The sequence below is a fragment of the Mucor mucedo genome (genome assembly GCF_025094135.1).
Source record: "Mucor mucedo strain NRRL 3635 chromosome Unknown EV154scaffold_133, whole genome shotgun sequence".
Taxonomy (NCBI): Eukaryota; Fungi; Mucoromycota; class Mucoromycetes; order Mucorales; family Mucoraceae; genus Mucor; species Mucor mucedo.
This window is the reverse complement of record NW_026252417.1, coordinates 1-18203: the sequence shown is the minus strand read 5'-3', so window position 1 is coordinate 18203 and position 18203 is coordinate 1. Positions and strand designations below refer to the sequence as shown.

Sequence of the window (18203 nt, the reverse complement as noted above, 5' to 3'; positions counted from 1 at the left end):
ATTTTATAACTGTAGATACCTGTATGGTTTAGAAGTTTTTATTTTTATAATTATTTACAATTCCAAAGCAAGTTTGGCCATTTGACAAGCACCATCACGGGTCTTGTTACCACCAATAAAACCACCAGCATGAATGAAGATACCGCCTTCCACACCTGAGATACGGCTTAATTCATCATCACGGAAACCTCTCCAAGATTCAGGCAAACTCTTTCTGTTCTCAAAGCCTTCAGCACGAAGGGGAACACACTGAATACGCCAGTTGCCTTCGGGGGAAGATTCAGGGTAAAGAACGTACAAGATGGATTTATCACCGGTCAAACCGCGTTCCTTTTCAAGATCCAATAAATGCTCCTTCCAGGGACAGGCACGCTCAAGAGCAATAACACGGCCAGAAGCGTTGATCTCCGAAGCCTTATCAAGGGCATCCACCACAAGAGAACGAGCGGGCAACCAGTTGTTGCTGAGACCTAAAACATAGTCATCTAATTCAGCACCAGCCATATCGGAGGCTTCAACAAAACGAGCATCAATCTCAACATCGGTCATGGGGATATTCCAGGTAGGGTTCTTCTTGGCGACTCTGTGATAGATGCTGGTGGGGGATTCCTTGTAAAGAGGGTTGATGTTGTTGGGGTAAGCACTGATACCATTGTCATTAGCATCTAAAGCTTCAACGAAACCCTATTACAACCATGTTAAACTCTCTCTCTTATAATTAATTACAAATTCATTTTACATGGTAGGTCTTTTGATAAAGCATGTTCACATCGTCATCAATCTCACTTTTACCAAGGAGGTTCATCACAACTTCCTTACCAAAGTGCCTAAATATACTTGATTTAGTCCAGTTTTCTTTTTTTTTTAACCCAACAAAAACTTACTTGTAGACCAAACCGGCAGAACTCAACTTGGTCTCATGCTTATCATCAAAAGTCTCTGTGAATCCACGCTACAAAATAAAAGGTTCAGTTTTTTTTTTGGAGAGGATATTTTCTTTTTCTTACTTGATGATGATCATATCTATGGGTAGCAGGGTCATACACACCTCCGACATCAACTACAATATCACATTCAGCCAATTTGGTAGCATCACGGGTACGCACCAAGTTGGCTCCCTTGAATTCCTTGGTCTTCTTCAATAAAGAAACAGCCAAAGCTTCATCACTACAAACCCCATTCAGTTATTTTGTTCGTTCCTAACAAAAAAAAAAAAAAAAAAAAACTTACCAATGAAAGTGACCGCTATGTGTACCAATAGTCTTTTTTTTTTATATTATTTGTTAGTATACTGTGGTTTTCATTGTCTTGTCAACGTGGGTATCCTTACTTTGACCATGTTTAACATTAATGTAAGTTTTTAAAATGAAAAAAAGAAAGTTTTTTTTAGAACCCAAATCTTTTGGGTTATGCCGGCAAATAAGCCACCAAAAGAAATCAGGTACACAAAACAAATTTTTTTATAAGAAAGGCGGACAATAGAGCTGTTTATGCAGATCGATAGCGTAAATATCTAATATGTTGATGAGTGTCTTGTTCATCATGAGGAGTTATAGATGTATCCTCGGGCTTCCATAGATTAATCATGTTTCTTCATTAGCTGTAAAAAGAAAAAAGAGAATTACAACGTTGGCTTGTAAATGAGAGAAGCTTAATGAAACCAATGTCTGCTGTTGGTACTGCCAGGGTGAATTGATGATGGCATACATGTTCTGGTGTGTGTGAGGCGACAAGCATAGACTTGAGGCAACAAAAAAAAAAGAATGTCCTTAAAATATAAATTTGTATTGAGGTGAAAGGATCAATTATCTTCTTAAGAGCATCAACAGAAAATCTCTCTATCTGCTAGCATGTCCCCATGATAAGATTTTGTTTTTGACAATACAGATCATATGCGCTTGTCAAAAAAGAAAAAGTAGAGTTGGTGTTACCATTGTGCTACACAAAAAGTCCCTATCAACATAAAATGTCAATGCTTTTTTAAAACCCCTCACTATGGCTACTGTTAATGATGAGTACACTTTATTCAAAAATTATTCATTCACTGTTGCGAGAAAATCGTGCAAAAACAAAATAAAAATACCATTTAAGGATAATAATAAAAATAGGTATACAAAAATTAGAGCTCTTTTTACAAAGTTAAACAATACAATATACTTACATGGAAAGGGTTGAGAGGTGGAGAAATAGAAACAGAAATAACATATAGAAACAAGTGCAATTAGCTATCTAGCAAGCAATCAATAAAAACTTACCAAAAAGTGTATTAAGCGTAACACCAGCGATGAATAGCATGAAAAATTATTCACCCATTCGAGGGCGTTTTTTTGAACGGATATGACGTGCAAATCGTTTTGGTGTTTCCTAAATTTAGAATTATTGAAATCATGTTCAAACAGGCGGCTAAATATCTGTTCCAAAGCTTATACTGGAATCCTCGGGTTTGCATCTTGTTCATACAAATTTAATTGGTGCATCTACATCAAAAAGTTTAGAACAAATATAACTGTTTCAAGAAGATATATTTACCTAAAAAGACCACGACATGAAGGGTTAAAGGATAGTTTGCTTCGTTGTTAAGGCCTCGGATTTCCGGTTTGCTTGAATTTCTTTAGGCTCAAATTATGGCAGGACGGACAGCATCGGCTCATGTTGAATTCGTCGATGAGTGTTAGACTAAGATGATTTTATAAAAGATGCCGTCTCAATCTCATATCCCGAATTGGTTCATGATAGAGTGCGTTTGGAGCAGACCAGCTTCCCAAGACAAAGATCGCATCCTTACCAAACTTTTGCTTCAAAGAATTTATAAGTTGCATGTCTGCACGTTGTTTGTTAAAATATGCAGCTAAACGCAGCTTTCGGAGCATGAGTTGTGGGTTTTGAGAAAACGTTGTTGTGTACCCATAGTAATTGCTGAGGATAGCGTAATTCTGGTCTAGACGTTCGAGAAAACAACGGTAACCCTCGATTTACAGTGAGCTGTTTTGGTTTTCCGCTAGTACATTCTCGGCTTGATAAACAGTGGGATTGTTCGAACAAATTACTTGTAAAATATTACTATACTTTTTGGATATTCTGGTTCTGTCCTGATCCTGCTTAGTATGTCCAAAATTACTAGGAATTTCTACAGTTGCTTTTTCATCGACACAAAACAAAAGGTCTCTTCTTCCGAGATCAATAGCAACACATCGACCATTTACATCTTGATGTTCTTGAGTTTTAAATCGCTGATATACTTGAATTTTTTATCTACTTGCCTATTCTTTTCTGGAAAACTGTTACACCAGCACGGTCTGTCTGAATGATACCACAAAACCGAAGGAGCTTGTTCTCTTCTTGAGCTTTAAAAGGGTTCGCATTTAGATCAACCACTTGCTTCCAATAATCCAGCATATTAATATTATCCGACCATCTGATTTTTAAAATGCTTAGACAAAGAATCTTACTATCGATTGTACATAACCAGGTGACCACGAACGACGGAGTGAAAAGCAACGAAAAGAGGATAAACCTAATGTTTCGAAAAGACGAGCTAAATGAACAAAGGCCATAAAGTGACTTTTAGACTGCGCTTTTGCATCATAATAGATACTGTGTTTTTTAAAAGAATAAGAATTCAGAACAGGTCTTAACGCGTTGCATTCATTTGTTTCTACCCGTGAATTTTGTGGCAGTAAATTCATGCTTGTAGGACGTGTGTTGATGGCCATTTTGAGATTTTTTACAGTCTGAGTAATATCTTGAAAAACAAGCTCTCGGATGTTTTTGGGGTCGACGCCTTGTTCTAAAAGAACTTACTTCATATCTACCTTTCTTTGCTTAAATTTCAGTGAAAAATTGATTACATGTCTAAAATGTTGACCAAATCTCGTGCTGATGTTACCAATATACGACAAATATATTCTTTTTTCCTTCGATCAGAGAAGAATGCTGAGCATACTTTATTCTGAACCTTTAATAGTTTGTGATATTCAGATAGCTTGGTAAATAGTGACATAATTGCGATACTTAATAACTTTTTCTGCACGAGCATTTCCCTTTGTATAGTCTACTAAAGAAAGCAAAAAATTCATTGTTGATATATTCTTTGAAATCACATTGAGGGTCTGCTTGCAACTCAGTGAGGAATATATACTTGGAAAAATAATATGCATGCTTTGTAGCAGTATGAACAACTCTAAAACAACCGTGTAATGTTGTCAAAGATGGCTGCTTACAGCTGATGCCAGTAATTGACGATTTTATTGTGATAATCCGGTATTTTGTCGGAAGAGATGTCACATCCATAATACTCTATATAACGGTAGTATAAGACAAGTTGTTTCTAAAATAACATTCACAGATTACCCTAAAAAGTTGAAGAGAATTAAAAGCTGAAAGAGAAGGAAGTTTGGTCTAAAGGAGAGGATCGTTTTATATATCTTTTTTTTTACACATCAGATGATTTCCTTTGTATGCATATAATGAATGTATGGATTATAAAAATATTCTATTTTCGTTTATTTCTTTGAACTAATTTTTTTCTATTCTTGATCGAAGTTCTTGTGTTAACTTAAACGATTTTCCTCCCTGCACGAATCGTTTGAGAAAATAGTGTATAGCAGAATTTGATGTGATTGCATTCAAGAGCGTACATAATTTTTCTTTCTGAGGTCAAAACTATCAAGGTAGCTCTTCAGCTAGGACCACTTGAGTGTTTTAAAATAAAAGTATACAATGTTGTCTATATTAAGTTGTACAAAAAAAAAACCAAAGAGAAGACGCCCATCTTCATTAGGTAGAATGTTTGCACCCAGGTTTACACAAAGAGAAATGAAAAGCTGTTGAGCTATTTGTCGTATGTCAGTGGATCACTAGATTATGCAGGTAGGCCTAGATGCGCTAAACATTTATGTAGTCTTATAAAAAGAATCACATACTTGGGGGAGGGGGGCTGATGACATTACTCAGCTTTTTATGAATCTATTTCACTACAAGAACGCTTGGGGTATTATCACTTAAGGGGCTATATGATCAGACACTAAAATGAGCAAAATGATTGTGTTATGCACCAGAGTCTACATACGGCATCTTTTTCTCTCCTTTTAAAAGAGGCTCAGCAAATGACAAAATGACGAAAAAAACCTGATTTATACACATGAACTATTTTTTTTATTATTATTAGAATGATTTTGTTGTTGTTTTGCTTCATGAGTAGATGGAGGCAGTCTAAGGAGATGAAATCAGGAAAGTGAAAAAGGAATCTATAATGAAGTGGGTGAGGATGGTAACGATGTATCTGAAGAAGCTAAGAAATAGATAAGTGACACGTATCGCAATCAATGAATCATAATGCTACCTTCTTGCTTTAGCACTGCTTCATTTTTAGCAGCGTCTTCTTTTAATTGAGCCCAGGTTTGCTCTCTTGTATCTTGAACACGCTGATCTCTATTTTGACTTATTAACACTTGTGTAATACATTGAAAAAAGAAGAAGCCTTACTTATTCTCGTGTTCCTTGTATTGATTTGTACACTGCTCAAATAAATCGGAATCCATTTCCATAAGTATTTTCAATGCATTGTACACCAACCCATGAATTGTCCTAATATGTTTCTCCCAGTTAGCTAACTAAGGGATGACACTAAAGATAAAAGTACCTGTTCCAATGTTGTTGTGAGTAAGTGTAGAGTGGTTTAAACATGATGGGCATAATGACTTTAATATTTTCATGCATCAAGTTTAAAATGTATTCATTGTTCCAAAGGTAGAGAGCCCGCTCTGCAACTTGAAAATGGGAACTGGACACACACTGTGCAATTTTGTTAAAGATCGGTACCATCACTTTGGGAAACTCGATACTATCCGTCACATCCAACACTTCCTCAATCTCGTTCAGAAACATGACTTCTTTGGCACTGTTCACTTTGGGCCAATATCGTAATAAACAATCCACCACATCTTTGGTTAATGTCGGATCCTTTTCTAAAAACTGGACTACACAGTAGGCTAATTGAGGGTGGTACGTGGATAAAGATGATGGTTTGTGCAGCGGCATAAGCACTCGTGTTAAAAATGTCTTGTGCTCCTCTTTGAGTGGTAGTGCAAATCCATTAATGATACTACATGTATCGCCATTTCAGTCACACCATCAACCTTACATACTTCCAAATTATAAAATACGTACCTTCCTAAAATCTCCAATAGTTCAGCTATGCCATTAAAACTTTCTGTCTCATAAATAAACTGGAAAAAGATATTATTGATCGACTTTCGTATGTATGCTCTGAGGTTAAGAAATTTGCCGTAGAGACGGTGCAGTGTCGTCTTTAAAAAATCTCTTTCTCTGGGATCCTCACTATCGAACAATTCCAGCAACTGTGTTATGAAGGGGTTGGTTTTGTTAGTGCCTTGGAAATAAATAAAGACAAGGAGTGCTTACATGCAAGATAAACTTTTGATCAATGTATTTTTTGGCTTCATGGACATTAAAATCGGGAGACTCTACAAATCTTAGGAAGAATTCATAGACAAGTTGGAGGTGAGGCCAGGCAGATTCAAGCGTGGGTTCATCTTCTTCTGGATCATAGCCTTCTTCTCTATCTATGGGTGGGGGTATGGTGCGAAATAGGTTGAGAGAGAACTAAGACCAAAAAAAAAAAAAAAAAGTTAGCAAATGAAAATGTCTCCTTTATAAAGGCTTTTCTTACCATTTTAACCACATCAGGATATACGACATCTGTTAATGCACCTTTGGTAGTTGCTACATATTCCAACATATCTTGTAATGCTTGTCGCTTGATTTCCTTTCCATTTAAATCCGATGAAGGATCGCTAAAATCAAACAAGACTTGACACTGTGCTAGTTTCTTTAGAAACAAATCTGTTCTCTTGGCAGGCGGTACGTCTTTAAACAATGGAAGTCTTTCCAATTCTACTTTTTCATGAACATGAAATCTGGAGGATTTCTGTCTTTTGGGCACTTTACCGATCGGCACAGTGTCTTTGGAAGCACCTTTTAACCATGCCATTGCACTATTACTGGGTTGCTTTGGTATTTCTTTATTAAATCCCTTTTGCATCACGGGCGGTTGCTGCTATTAAAAAAAAAAGGGTCACTCTTTTGTTTATCTGTGTTTTTTACGCGCGTTATTATTTACCGTCATAGATGGATCAACGGAGATGGTGGGTGTATCTACAGTGGTTGTCGGTAACATGTTTTGAATAGAAGCTCGAGAGAGTATTGAAGGCTTATTTTGGTTGGTTTTACTGCTGTTTGTGGTCATTTCCTTCTTGACTTGTGGTTTTGATGTCTTCTTTGTTGTGGTAGTGTTGGTTGAGGGGTTTGTTGTGGCTACTGTATTGGTGTTAGAAGATGCATTCTCAATGGGTTTCGAATCTCCCTTTTCTGCCTTGTTTCTTGAAAACTATTTTTATAAACTGTTCTTTAGTATTCTCTCTGCCGCTCTTTAATAAGACACATACTGCCACTTTAATTCCTTTAATCATTCTATTATTACTATTATTATTAATAAAGAAGAGAAAAGGGAAAAAAAGGAAAAAAAAAATCGGTCATGATTGCATTAAATGAATCTTTCGTAATCCCCGACCAATGGTCCCGATTCAAAAAAAAAAATCTTTTTTAACCCCTATAAAAAAAGAAGGCCCAAAAAACAAACATGAAACCATGATTATGACGTACATTTATGATCTCCCAAAATTACTATGGGGACTGTCTATCATAGCAGTAAGAAGTATAAACCCCCCATCGTAACTCGGGAACAATAAATCATCACGCTGATCCCTTTTATGCTCTGTTAGAATCTCCTCTTTCCGTTAAAGCATTTATGATTGGATAGTCCTTTTAAAATTCGCGTCTGCAGGTATACAAAAAACAAATAAATCCAATTTTCCTGTTCAACCTTTTTTGGGACTTCACTAAAGTGTGTTTTCCACAAATTATATAGTATTTTTTTTAAAAAAAATTAATCTACATTCTAAACAAGGAGATCCATAGTTACGGGTTGCCTAAATAACGCCCATAGGATAACATCTATTCCTGTGCTCCATGACTGCTTTTATCGCGTTTGATATTCTCCAGACTGAAGATTTCTTCTTATATTTAAAAGGCTAGTGACCACTAACTCTTTGAATATGTATTTATGTGTGTCAGCACGTATGAAGCCAAATGTTGAAATACTGTTACACATAACATTCAATGATGCATTCTTTCATTCGATAAAGAGTTGCATAGATATGAGAGTATAGATATCGAGTTTGGCTAACATGTTCAAAACATTACCGAGGTCTATCAGGCACAGAAAAAGAAAGGATTATTATCTGGCACAAGAACTTAAGCTTTGTTTCCACGCTCCGTTTCTAACGAGAATCGAGGAATATCATGTCTATTATAGTATGTCTTATTAGAACTACAAATGATATTAATAACATTCATGCAAGAACACCAATCTCATCAGCTGAAATGACAGTGCGCTTAATGCACCTTTGACTGTTATTTTATGATTGTTTAAAAAAAGCATGTTGTAGTTATGACTTTGTGACCAGGAAACTCGTGCTAAATTTGCAAAAAAAAAAAAAAAAAAAGAAGAAAGAAAAAGATACACGCTATAGTTAAATGTGTTAAATAAACCAGCAGATAGAGCTATTTGAATGTAGCGGATAGAAATCTTTTGAACCTGCAAGATATACTGGTCCGTTTAGTAGATACTTGATGAAGTGCATCTCGAAATAAAAGAGTTTTAGAGACGGGCACGATTTTATAAATGATAGGTGGCTAACTTACCGTCTTTGTTCTAGACAATTTGAGAAAACTCACACAGATGTCCAAGATAAGAGTGGGATATTTTTTTTACAAGATGCTTCGGGTGAAGAGTGGAAGGGAAGTACAACAGCATGCAAAATTGACTCAGACAGCTCATGTATCACAAAATCACTTTTTGTGAGTTTGAAGTTCAGCCGTTGATAATTTTGTTAAAGAACCTTAAAAGTATGCAGATATATGATCGGGGGAAACAGCTTGGCTAATTAAGCGTAATAACACATTTATATTTATAATAGTAAGCAAAATTTTCTGATGATTATCTTCTATTCATACACATGGAATCAACTGTTCATTTGAGGGTTAAAAAAAGAGGAACGGTCAATGGGGGGTGGGGGGTTATTTATTATTAGTAGCGCTAAATAATTTTGAAATTGCTTTTTTTTATGTGTCACATCAGAAAATCTCCACTCAACTATCCTCCCAGGTAAGGATACTTTATTATTTATTCTTCCCTTTTTTGGTTCATGTTCGCCCCTCCCCCCCACCCCCTTTCAAAGGATAAATAATCCAAAATAAATAAAATTTTCTTTTTCTTCTTTTTTCTCTACATACACACACAAAAAAAAAAAAATGAGTGTTTATAAAAAACGAAATTCTCATGATAGTGCGTGTGATGAAAGCATACAACCACAGAAGGGCAGAGGAGACGATGAATCGATCTATTCGACAAGGTCAGCTTCTAGTTCCATGTTTAGTACGTCCAGTCGAATGAGTAGAATACCCAACGCAGTAAAAACTTCAGTCAAAAATTTCGTGAGACGTAAAAACAAAGACGAGAGCACGGAAGAATCATTGACTGCCAAATTAAAAAGACATACCATCACCAATATATTCAATTCACGTCATAATAAACGCCAAATTCAGCAACAAGAACAGGAGGAAATTATACCAACCACAACCTCCAGCTCCACTTTGTTCGGCTATCACCACAAAAATACCAATGACTTGGCAAAAGCAAAAAGAAGAAACAGCGTCGTAAACTTAGCATCTCGATTCCTGTACAAATCGTCAGTTTCTACTTCATCCTTGAAGGAAGAGGAGGCACCAGAGGATCCGAAAAACTTGGGCGAATCGTTGTTTGGAAAACAAGTAGATGATCTCACGTTTGTTCATCACGAATCCGATTCCAAAAGCGAAAAAGTCATCAAGGTTAAAAAACAAGAGCCTTGGGTGAGGCAACGAGCCAAATCATGCCAGGTATTAAAAAGAATAGGGGTACCAAAAAAGAGAAACTAAAAAGCTTTTTTTTTTTGTTAGGAAAACAAGGCACCCATGTTACATCAATTGGCAAATAAAGGCTCATCTACGAAATTAACCATGGATCTGCCTGAAAATGACAGTATCCCATACAAGAGTAATAACAAGATCATGACAAGTGATCTGCCATTGTTCAAAGGACTGGTCACAACCACGCTAACCACTTTACACACAAGATTAAGCACCGAATGCGATCGAGCACTCTCCATGATCTTATTGGCCAACAACCATCCACCACCTCAGGAACAGTTATTATCCATCATTTCTGATCTCTATAAAATGACAGAAATGGTAAATTGGGAATCTCAGCACGACCAAAAAAAAGAAATTAAGGATTCGATCGCCTCGCTTGAACAATTTGCCTCCACGCAGCCACTGACGGTGATTAGTGTGAAGGACATGGTCTCGACGATGAAGCAGATCATGAATACCTGTATTTGTCAATATTACAAAGTGGTTGAAAAGGCCATGATTATACCCTCCAAAGGCTACCGAATCGAAGGTATCAACAAGTATGGCACCAACATGATACTACCACCTTCCGAAAGGAGCCCACAAAATTACACGATAGAGCACATGGATGAGGAAGCACACTGGTATCGCACCTTTTTCCTTGATTGTGCACATGTTTACACTTTTTTTGGTTACAATGAGGACGGAGAACCAATATTATTATCAGTCAAAGTCGAGGAGAACACGCAGACCGACACCAATCGACAGTTTCGCATCATTTACCGTACAAAGGTACGGATAGAAGCGTTACTTTCTTCATTTAGACTGACATATCATTTTTTGACTCTCTAGGAAAAGGATGAGCGTAAGGTGGTTTTAGATTCATTCTTGCTAAACGCACCATCGACTCAGGAACAAGATGACGAAATTCCTGAAACAACATGGAAGTCCATTATCGAGAGCACCTTTGACATTTCGTTTCAGAATTTTCTAAAAATGGATCAGGAATTAATGATCTCGAGTGGATTGCAGGATGAATTATTAAGGCTAGACGAAAATTCTGTAAATGTCATCCTTGTTATATTGTAAATGAACCAATATCTTACCTATTAATGTCCTAGTTACACACGAAAATCAAGTTTGGTGTCCTCTTAATTAAAGAGGGTCAGACCCGGGAAGAAGAATGGTTTTCAAATGGAGACGACTCGGAACCCTTTAACGAGTTTTTGAACATTATCGGTCACCGTGTTGAACTAAAGGACTATACGGGTTGGTCAGCAGGATTAGACACCAAAAGTAAGTTTTGTTATCATTTTATAGAGTGTAACTAAATATATCCAAAAGGTGGGGATTCCGGAGAATACACATTTGTAAATCACTGGAATGAAAACATACTTGCTTATCATGTATCCACTTTAATCCCTTCCAGACCTGGTGACAAACAACAAATCCAAAGAAAAAGACACATTGGAAATGGTAAATTAATCCTCTTTTTTTTTTAAAGCCGCAAATAATAACGTCATTATTTGTTAGATATTGTTTGTATTGTATTTGTACAAGGAAATCAGCCGTTTAATCCTACTGCTATCAAATCCCAGTTTCTACATGTTTTCATTGTCGTTCATCGTGAGATCTGCAATGGGGTTAAACTATGGAGGGTGGAGATTGTTTCGGTCAAGGATGTGCCGACATTTGGCCCTAACCTGCCAGAGAATTCAGCCGTATTTCACAATGAAAAGGACCTTGAACAATTTCTGCTAGCCAAATGCAAGTGATTCAATATTGGCGCGGGGACTAGCAAAAGAGAAAACGACTGACCTTTTTCTGACTTTTTTTTTTGTTTGTAGTGGTAAATGCGGAATATGCAGCGTTCAAATCACCTAAATTTGCTATTCCGATGAAAAGAGCGAGAGAAGGGATATTCACAAACCTTGTTGAGAAGGGATGGAAGTTATTATTTAGTGAAACATCTAATAATGCAGCAAATATAGATTGTACGCTTGTGCAAAATAATAATAATATACCAACATCAACAACATCAACAACATCATCATCATCTACACGCAAACTACTAAATCATACAAAATCAGCATCCACGAGCTCCTCTTCGCAAAGTAGTATTATACCAACCCCTTCTAAATCCAGTACGATACGTGAGTTCTCTGAGGGAATCATCGGAAGGAGAAGAAGCGTACAAGATCTTACTTCGACCAAAAAATCTAGTGCAAGAGGAAGAAAGTTTACTGAAGGTATGTACCTTGTTTATTGTTTGAATCATTCATGCTTATATTAAAAATTCTTTAGGTTCTTCTAAACGTAGTCACTCGGAGCAGGATCTCATCAATATCACTTTAGAAAACAAGTCCAGTTTAAAGAATCGTGCTCAACATTTACTTACTTCTATTCCAGGCTTTGGGCATCATTCACAAAATTAATTTATTATTTTTTTTTTTTATTTTTATTTTTTTATTTTTTTATTGTTGTTATGCAAAATCTTTTTTTTTTTTATTTTTTTTTTTTTGCGCACAGACAGGACACTGTTGTTAAAAATATACATGATACGATGAATGTGCATAACAAACACCTTGGCTTTTTTTTTTTTTTTTTTTTTTTTTTTTTTTTTTGTGTATACATGTTTTTTTACAACATTCTACATGAAGACTTTCCCGCCATAAATAAAATTATATATGGTAATATTAAAAAAAAGTTTATTCCTTATAATATTTTATGATTTTTTAAAACAAAACCAGTTTCTCTCTCTCTCTCTCTTTTTTTTCTTTTTCTTTATCTTGTACTATTAAAAACGTGTAAAAATATGAGCGATCCATCTACTAGTCCTGTGCCTACAAACAATCATGCTGCTGCTGCTTGTGTTGCCACCGTTGCTGCTGCCGCTACTGCCGCCGCCGCCGCCGCCGCTGCCGCCTCCCCTTTTTATTTCACACCGCCACCTTCTATTGATTATGATCATGTCATGCACGAATACCAACAATTTCCTTCAGCCGAAGAATTTAATGCTATAGTCAATGATTATTTACAAAACCTGTCCTCTAAAAAGCGAGATAAGGCACTAGTAGATAGTCATCGATACAAGTTGATTTTGCAGGTCTTAAAAGATCCTAGAAATACCGCAATCTCCACTGCTCAGTTTCGATTCTGGGTCAAGAAAATGTTTCGATTATTCACTTCTGAATACATGGAGTTTGTTTGTCATGATGATAAACCAGTGGCAACACGTGAAGATATCTATGGCATTCTAATTCTTGCCCACAAAGAAGCTCATCACGGTGGTAGAGATAAAACGTCAGCCTTGGTATGTGCATCATCATTGTGTGTGTTATTTTTTTAAAAAAAAATTCCTTGTAAAATATGCTTAAACTTCCCCCTCTCTGTTTTCCCCTTAGGTCCGTAAAAGATATTCCTGGATTCCAAAAGAATTAATTGCTCGATTTGTACGACATTGTCCATTTTGTATTTCCAGAAGAAATGGTTGTCAATTAAAAAACGAGCCTTTTTACAACACTCCACAAACACAACGATTGTCATATGACCTTGTCAATTACCTGACAAAAGAGCAAGTCGATCACCAACAACAACAACAACGACCTCCTCATTGGGGAGCTAACGGCAACAATTATTACAACTCCATTTCTATAGCAGCCAATGTGGCGACCTGTGCTGCGGCTGCGGCTGTAGCCACACCACAAGAGGAAAACCAGTTTGATTTCTACTATTCACAACAACCACGAGAAGAGGACTCCCCCACTACAGCACATAGCCGACCTTTTCCTTCATTACCTTCATATTCTTATTTATTATATTCTGCTACAAATAATCCTCCACATTCTTCTTATAACAACAACAAAAATACAAATGCACCTTGTGCTGCAGCTGCTGCCGCAGTGGTTGCCGCAGCCGCAATAGCTGCTGTCAATTCCAATGAACCTTCCTCTTCTCCTTCTTGCTCCTCCTCTTCTGCCGCTTCCAGTCCTTCGGATCAGCACCAGACCCCCTGTGCTTATTCTTTAGTAGCCAATGATTTAATAGACAATAATGATAATCATTTTATAGCAACTTGCTAATTTTTTAAAAAAAAACAAATAAAAAAGTAGATAGTTTTTTTTTTTTTAATATGTACAAATGGGTATTTTTTATATGTTCTTTGACGTTTCATCAACCAAAGTACTGGTATCTTTAGGAGCTTGTACATCAGGGGTCTTTGTTGCGGATTTAGACTTATGCTCTAAAGCTTGATCACGATCACGTTTTACCGTCTCTAAAAATGCAGGTACATGATCCAACAAATGCGTGAAGTCTTGTTGTCCTTTGCTTTCATCCTCGTGATCAATCAAGTTGACAATAAAGAAGTTTTGAAGTTCAGCTGGTGTCACATACAAGTCAGGAATCAGGTCAGTAAATTGCTGCGCTAATGCATCCAACTCATCCGTATTCTTTCTCTCCATCTGCACATCCTGTTCAATATCATCTTTGCCCATAAATCTCCAGAACATCTTGTTGATCTGCACCTTGTTGGCATATCCCAATTCTAATTTCACATCGATACGACCAGGACGAAGCAAAGCAGGCTGGATTCGACTCACATCGTTACAGGTCATAAACACCATCGACCCTTCTTGGGCAATCACTCCATCTAAAGCATTTAACAGGCCGCTCATTGTAATTTTGCCACTGCTCGTATCGTTCTCCGAGTTGGGATCGTTGATAACGCAATGATCAATATCTTCCATCACCAAAATACTGTTACGAGGCACCTCCTGCAACAGCAGATTAAACTTTTCATCATTCATCGAGCCGGATAAACTAAGAATAGCTACATTCATATTGACCTTGCTAGCAACTGACTGAACCAAAGAAGTCTTGCCTGTACCGGGAGGTCCATATAACAAGTAGCCACGACGGTAAGGAATACCACGGATTGAATACCAATGCTGACGACGACGGAATGTCTGAATGTCCTTCAGGATACCTTCCTTTTGACCGTCCTTGAGAATCACACTGTTAAACGATCTTAACTCTTTCGATCCCACTGTACGCCAATCCATCCCTTCATATCGTGAAGGCATACACTTGTAAATGGTTAGTTTTCCACTCTCCTTTTCGAAATGTAAATCGATCCATTCTTGAATATAGCTCTTTAATAATCCCAAGTCTTGACCAAGCATTGTAATCTCAATACAGGGGTTGGTGTTCATCATGCCCAATAAATCCTTGATATTGTTGCTGTAATAGTTCTCACTGGACTTGTTAACACTGCCATTCTTTTTCTTGGTGACCCAAAGCGTGTGCTCCTTATACTGGATCTTGTGCTCTGTCTCATCCACTAATCATATATATTTTTTAGTATACATATTAAAAAACAGGATGCTGCTGCAAGACTTACAAGGAAATAATTGGAGTTTGGGAGGTGGACTAGGACCTTGTAAATCATAATTATCATCGCTATCTTCAGATACACAACGACCTTCGACCACACGTAGACTCTTGACTTGTGCAGTTTTACCAGCGACGAACTGTTGAATCGCGTCATATCCACTTTCTTCTTTACCTATATGAATCGATACATACATTCTTTCTCTTATCTGCGTGGTGATGTAATAAAACAGGGAATGTAATTGATACCCAAGAATAGCTAGTGGTTTTTGTGTGTGTGTTTAATAAACATTTTGTAGATTTGATCAATTTGTACTTACGTGCAAGATAAACAATAAAACCTAAAAAGACAACATCGCTACCAAAGTATCGTTTTAACAAGTTTAAAACTCGATCTCCAAAAAGGCTGTTCCAGAATGCTTCATCAGACACCTTTTCCAGTAAACATAAAAGACGATCGACAAATGTGTTTAACCGTCCAGATGGCAAACCTCTTGTGAGTTGTACGGAAGGCATATAAAAAGAGAAATAATAGAATAAAGGGGGTTAAATTTTGCTGTCTCTGTTCAAAGCATGTCATAAACCCTATTTATACATTTGGCACCGCAGTAGATTACTCCCGCAGTAAACTTTTTTTTTCAAGTTTATGCCTTTTTAAAATGTGCCACCGAAGTTTGGTACCACACGACATGCAAAGTTTCTGGCACAGCCATCTTTTTTTTTTTTTTTTTTTTTTTTTCAGAGCACGCTACTGCAAAACGGAAAGTACTAAAAAGTAAACTTCTTATTCCAAAGGTAGGCCCCTTTTACCCATTCATTTACATGTACCACTTATCATCAGCAGTTTAAAAAAAGTCCCGCACACATATCACTACCTGCAAAACATAACACGTATTCTATCTATTGGAGGCGTACAAAATGTGCCACTGTGCCGTTTATTCCGGTCAAAGAAAGTGTGGATGGGTGGACAACTTTGTGTAACGACAAACGTTTTTTGGCACTTGTCTAAATGAACAACATCGCTTAGTGGTAGAAAAAAAACAGACAGACATTGCTGGTGGTGGTGGTGGCAGTGGCTAACGCCATTGCCCTATGGACCCTATGCCAGCATTAATGCCATAAACCTAGAGAAAGGTAAGGATAGGAGTGTCTTTTGTAAGCAGCCATCAGGGAAAAACGGCTCAATAATATGATTTTCCACAGTAAAAAAAAAAAAGCGAAATTGGTTATATCTTGAGTTAAGCAGAATGTTTCACTTTGTATAACAGTTCCCCGATTGTAAGCTGCCGTAACAGAGTGGCTTACTAAAAAAAAAAATACACAGAAATAGGTTCCTAGAAAATATATGACGGAAAATCATATACTACCAGTGGATATTAATAGACTTTTTTTTTATAAATGGTATGCCTATCACAGATAACTACGTACGCTTTAATACTTGGCCTTTGAAACTCTTTAATGGGAAACGACATCTAATGTTATGATCCCACCTTTGTACACCCTCAGATGAGATCATAAAACCTTTTTTCTTCTTCTTAAAGTGTGTGTACACATGATCTGTTAAAAATGAAGTGTGCCTTCTTCATATACTTTTAATACAAGATAAAAATGATCTGGATAATAAACAGTCAATGCAATAAGACACATTCATAAAGTCACGGTCTATTTATATCCATGGAGAATCGCACTTGTAGTAAAATCATTCACATGTTACAACGCGCAAGTGTTTGTAGTCATACCACAACTGATCTATCCAGTTACGTATATATTGCTTCCTCTTATGTACATCCATTCTTAACATACATCCAAACCTAACACATATAATTTGCACCACGCAAAATTGCATAGAATCCATTGCAGCCATCCTAGATCAATAGACGTCTAATAAAATCCAAAAGTTGTTTTCATACTTGGGAAAGAAGATAAAAAAAGAGTATCACGCCGAGTTTGTATGTAGTTCCATTTGTCTTTTTTCATACACCCTTATCGTCGTTTGATCATATTTCGAATGCTAACGTGGTTTATTTACAAGAAGAAAAAAAAAAGTATTGCGCTTATAATTCTTCCTTTTCGGGAGGTGGTCCACAGGGTTGAAGCATTTTCTATTTTGAAACATATCAGAACATGGTAATGATAAGAGAACATAAAAAAGAAACAAAATTACCTCTAGTAAATTAAGTTTAACACGGGCTTTACATTCATTTTCAGCAACAGACATGTAGGAAAGTAACGAATTATGACCAGCAAACGAAGCAAGAGAATCTCTGTATTGATTAGTAGCCCATTCACTATAAAAAAAAGAGAGAGAAAAATGAATGCGTTAAACCAAGGTATTGTCTAAGGAAAAAGTCGTCAAGGTCGACATTTACTGCTTAACGGTGTCGGCATGTCCTGTTCCTACATATTTTGATTGCACTATATTCATAAAAGATTAGTACATATACCGTACAAAACCAGTCTTAATACTTACAATGCTCAATCTGACTATTGATGTTAAGACGATCCTATATGTAAAAGATTAATTCTATTGAGTACTACAATTTAAACGTGAATACTACCATTTGTATTTATGTTTGCTAAGTAGAAGGAAAGAAAAAAAAAAAGACATTCACTGTTTTAATCAGCAAAGAGTGACTGTTTGAGTATTTGCTGCTGTTTCGGAGCCACTAAATGTAGTTTTGGGGAGTATTTGATGCTCCCACATAGTTCGCGCTTATGTAGGGCAAGATGTATTGCTGAATCACGGATGTTTTACCAATACAGCACTTCAAGAATAGTAC

The 18203-nt window shown here is 36.7% G+C and overlaps 8 protein-coding genes across 8 annotated transcripts; 2 read left to right on the top strand and 6 right to left on the bottom strand.

Moving 5' to 3' along the window:
• EV154DRAFT_450949 (metal-dependent protein hydrolase) lies at positions 1–1362 on the bottom strand. The gene is made up of 6 exons (XM_051597229.1): positions 1331–1362; positions 1231–1262; positions 1008–1167; positions 885–952; positions 740–827; positions 1–684 (listed from the first exon to the last, which is right to left on the bottom strand). The coding sequence occupies exons 1-6, from the start codon at positions 1346–1348 to the stop codon at positions 55–57; spliced, it is 996 nt and encodes a 331-aa protein (XP_051452807.1). The 5' UTR covers positions 1349–1362; the 3' UTR covers positions 1–54.
• A 1325-nt stretch (positions 1363–2687) lies between these two features.
• Positions 2688–3713, bottom strand: EV154DRAFT_568744 (uncharacterized protein; the record flags this gene model as incomplete). Its single annotated transcript, XM_051606092.1, has 4 exons — positions 2688–2916; positions 2977–3230; positions 3286–3378; positions 3450–3713. The coding sequence occupies 4 exons, from the start codon at positions 3711–3713 to the stop codon at positions 2688–2690; spliced, it is 840 nt and encodes a 279-aa protein (XP_051452806.1).
• A 349-nt stretch (positions 3714–4062) lies between these two features.
• Positions 4063–4260, bottom strand: EV154DRAFT_394424 (uncharacterized protein; the record flags this gene model as incomplete). Its single annotated transcript, XM_051595163.1, has 1 exon — positions 4063–4260. A coding segment is annotated over one exon (198 nt), but the record flags the coding sequence as incomplete, so codon positions are not given.
• An 871-nt stretch (positions 4261–5131) lies between these two features.
• EV154DRAFT_524676 (serine/threonine-protein phosphatase 2A) lies at positions 5132–7518 on the bottom strand. The gene is made up of 8 exons (XM_051603207.1): positions 7467–7518; positions 7142–7408; positions 6692–7078; positions 6424–6624; positions 6169–6359; positions 5642–6103; positions 5485–5586; positions 5132–5430 (listed from the first exon to the last, which is right to left on the bottom strand). The coding sequence occupies exons 1-8, from the start codon at positions 7488–7490 to the stop codon at positions 5322–5324; spliced, it is 1743 nt and encodes a 580-aa protein (XP_051452804.1). The 5' UTR covers positions 7491–7518; the 3' UTR covers positions 5132–5321.
• A 1863-nt stretch (positions 7519–9381) lies between these two features.
• On the top strand, positions 9382–12089 carry EV154DRAFT_524673 (uncharacterized protein). The gene is made up of 6 exons (XM_051603206.1): positions 9382–10020; positions 10081–10824; positions 10885–11094; positions 11154–11328; positions 11377–11508; positions 11566–12089. Exons 1-6 carry the CDS (start codon positions 9394–9396, stop codon positions 11805–11807), a joined length of 2130 nt encoding a protein of 709 aa, XP_051452803.1. The 5' UTR covers positions 9382–9393; the 3' UTR covers positions 11808–12089.
• A 917-nt stretch (positions 12090–13006) lies between these two features.
• On the top strand, positions 13007–13520 carry EV154DRAFT_429153 (uncharacterized protein; the record flags this gene model as incomplete). Its single annotated transcript, XM_051596455.1, has 2 exons — positions 13007–13345; positions 13437–13520. Coding segments are annotated over 2 exons (423 nt in total), but the record flags the coding sequence as incomplete, so codon positions are not given.
• A 663-nt stretch (positions 13521–14183) lies between these two features.
• Positions 14184–15939, bottom strand: EV154DRAFT_429131 (P-loop containing nucleoside triphosphate hydrolase protein; the record flags this gene model as incomplete). Its single annotated transcript, XM_051596454.1, has 3 exons — positions 14184–15373; positions 15434–15682; positions 15744–15939. The coding sequence occupies 3 exons, from the start codon at positions 15937–15939 to the stop codon at positions 14184–14186; spliced, it is 1635 nt and encodes a 544-aa protein (XP_051452801.1).
• A 1443-nt stretch (positions 15940–17382) lies between these two features.
• Positions 17383–18086, bottom strand: EV154DRAFT_53158 (splicing factor 3B subunit 5/RDS3 complex subunit 10). The gene is made up of 5 exons (XM_051603837.1): positions 17982–18086; positions 17894–17927; positions 17793–17838; positions 17588–17711; positions 17383–17525 (listed from the first exon to the last, which is right to left on the bottom strand). The coding sequence occupies exons 1-5, from the start codon at positions 17982–17984 to the stop codon at positions 17478–17480; spliced, it is 255 nt and encodes an 84-aa protein (XP_051452800.1). The 5' UTR covers positions 17985–18086; the 3' UTR covers positions 17383–17477.
• Positions 18087–18203: the final 117 nt, after the last annotated feature.

Excerpts from the sequence above, each read along its gene's own strand:
- EV154DRAFT_450949 (XM_051597229.1), bottom strand. Across the intron at positions 953-1,007 it reads ATAGATATGATCATCATCAA|CGTGGATTCACAGAGACTTT; the intron begins GTAAGAAAAAGA and ends TTTATTTTGTAG. Across the intron at positions 685-739 it reads TTTATCAAAAGACCTACCAT|GGTTTCGTTGAAGCTTTAGA; the intron begins GTAAAATGAATT and ends TGGTTGTAATAG.
- EV154DRAFT_524676 (XM_051603207.1), bottom strand. The coding sequence starts at position 7,490 with ATGATTAAAGGAATTAAAGTGGCA. Across the intron at positions 7,079-7,141 it reads CCGTTGATCCATCTATGACG|CAGCAACCGCCCGTGATGCA; the intron begins GTAAATAATAAC and ends TTTTTTTAATAG. Across the intron at positions 5,587-5,641 it reads TCACAACAACATTGGAACAG|GACAATTCATGGGTTGGTGT; the intron begins GTACTTTTATCT and ends GAAACATATTAG.
- EV154DRAFT_524673 (XM_051603206.1), top strand. The coding sequence starts at position 9,394 with ATGAGTGTTTATAAAAAACGAAATTCTCATGATAGTGCGTGTGATGAA. Across the intron at positions 11,329-11,376 it reads AGCAGGATTAGACACCAAAA|GTGGGGATTCCGGAGAATAC; the intron begins GTAAGTTTTGTT and ends TATATCCAAAAG. Across the intron at positions 11,509-11,565 it reads AAAAAGACACATTGGAAATG|ATATTGTTTGTATTGTATTT; the intron begins GTAAATTAATCC and ends ATTATTTGTTAG.
- EV154DRAFT_53158 (XM_051603837.1), bottom strand. Across the intron at positions 17,839-17,893 it reads CAATAGTCAGATTGAGCATT|TGCAATCAAAATATGTAGGA; the intron begins GTAAGTATTAAG and ends TTATGAATATAG. Across the intron at positions 17,712-17,792 it reads CATGCCGACACCGTTAAGCA|TGAATGGGCTACTAATCAAT; the intron begins GTAAATGTCGAC and ends TTTTTTTTATAG.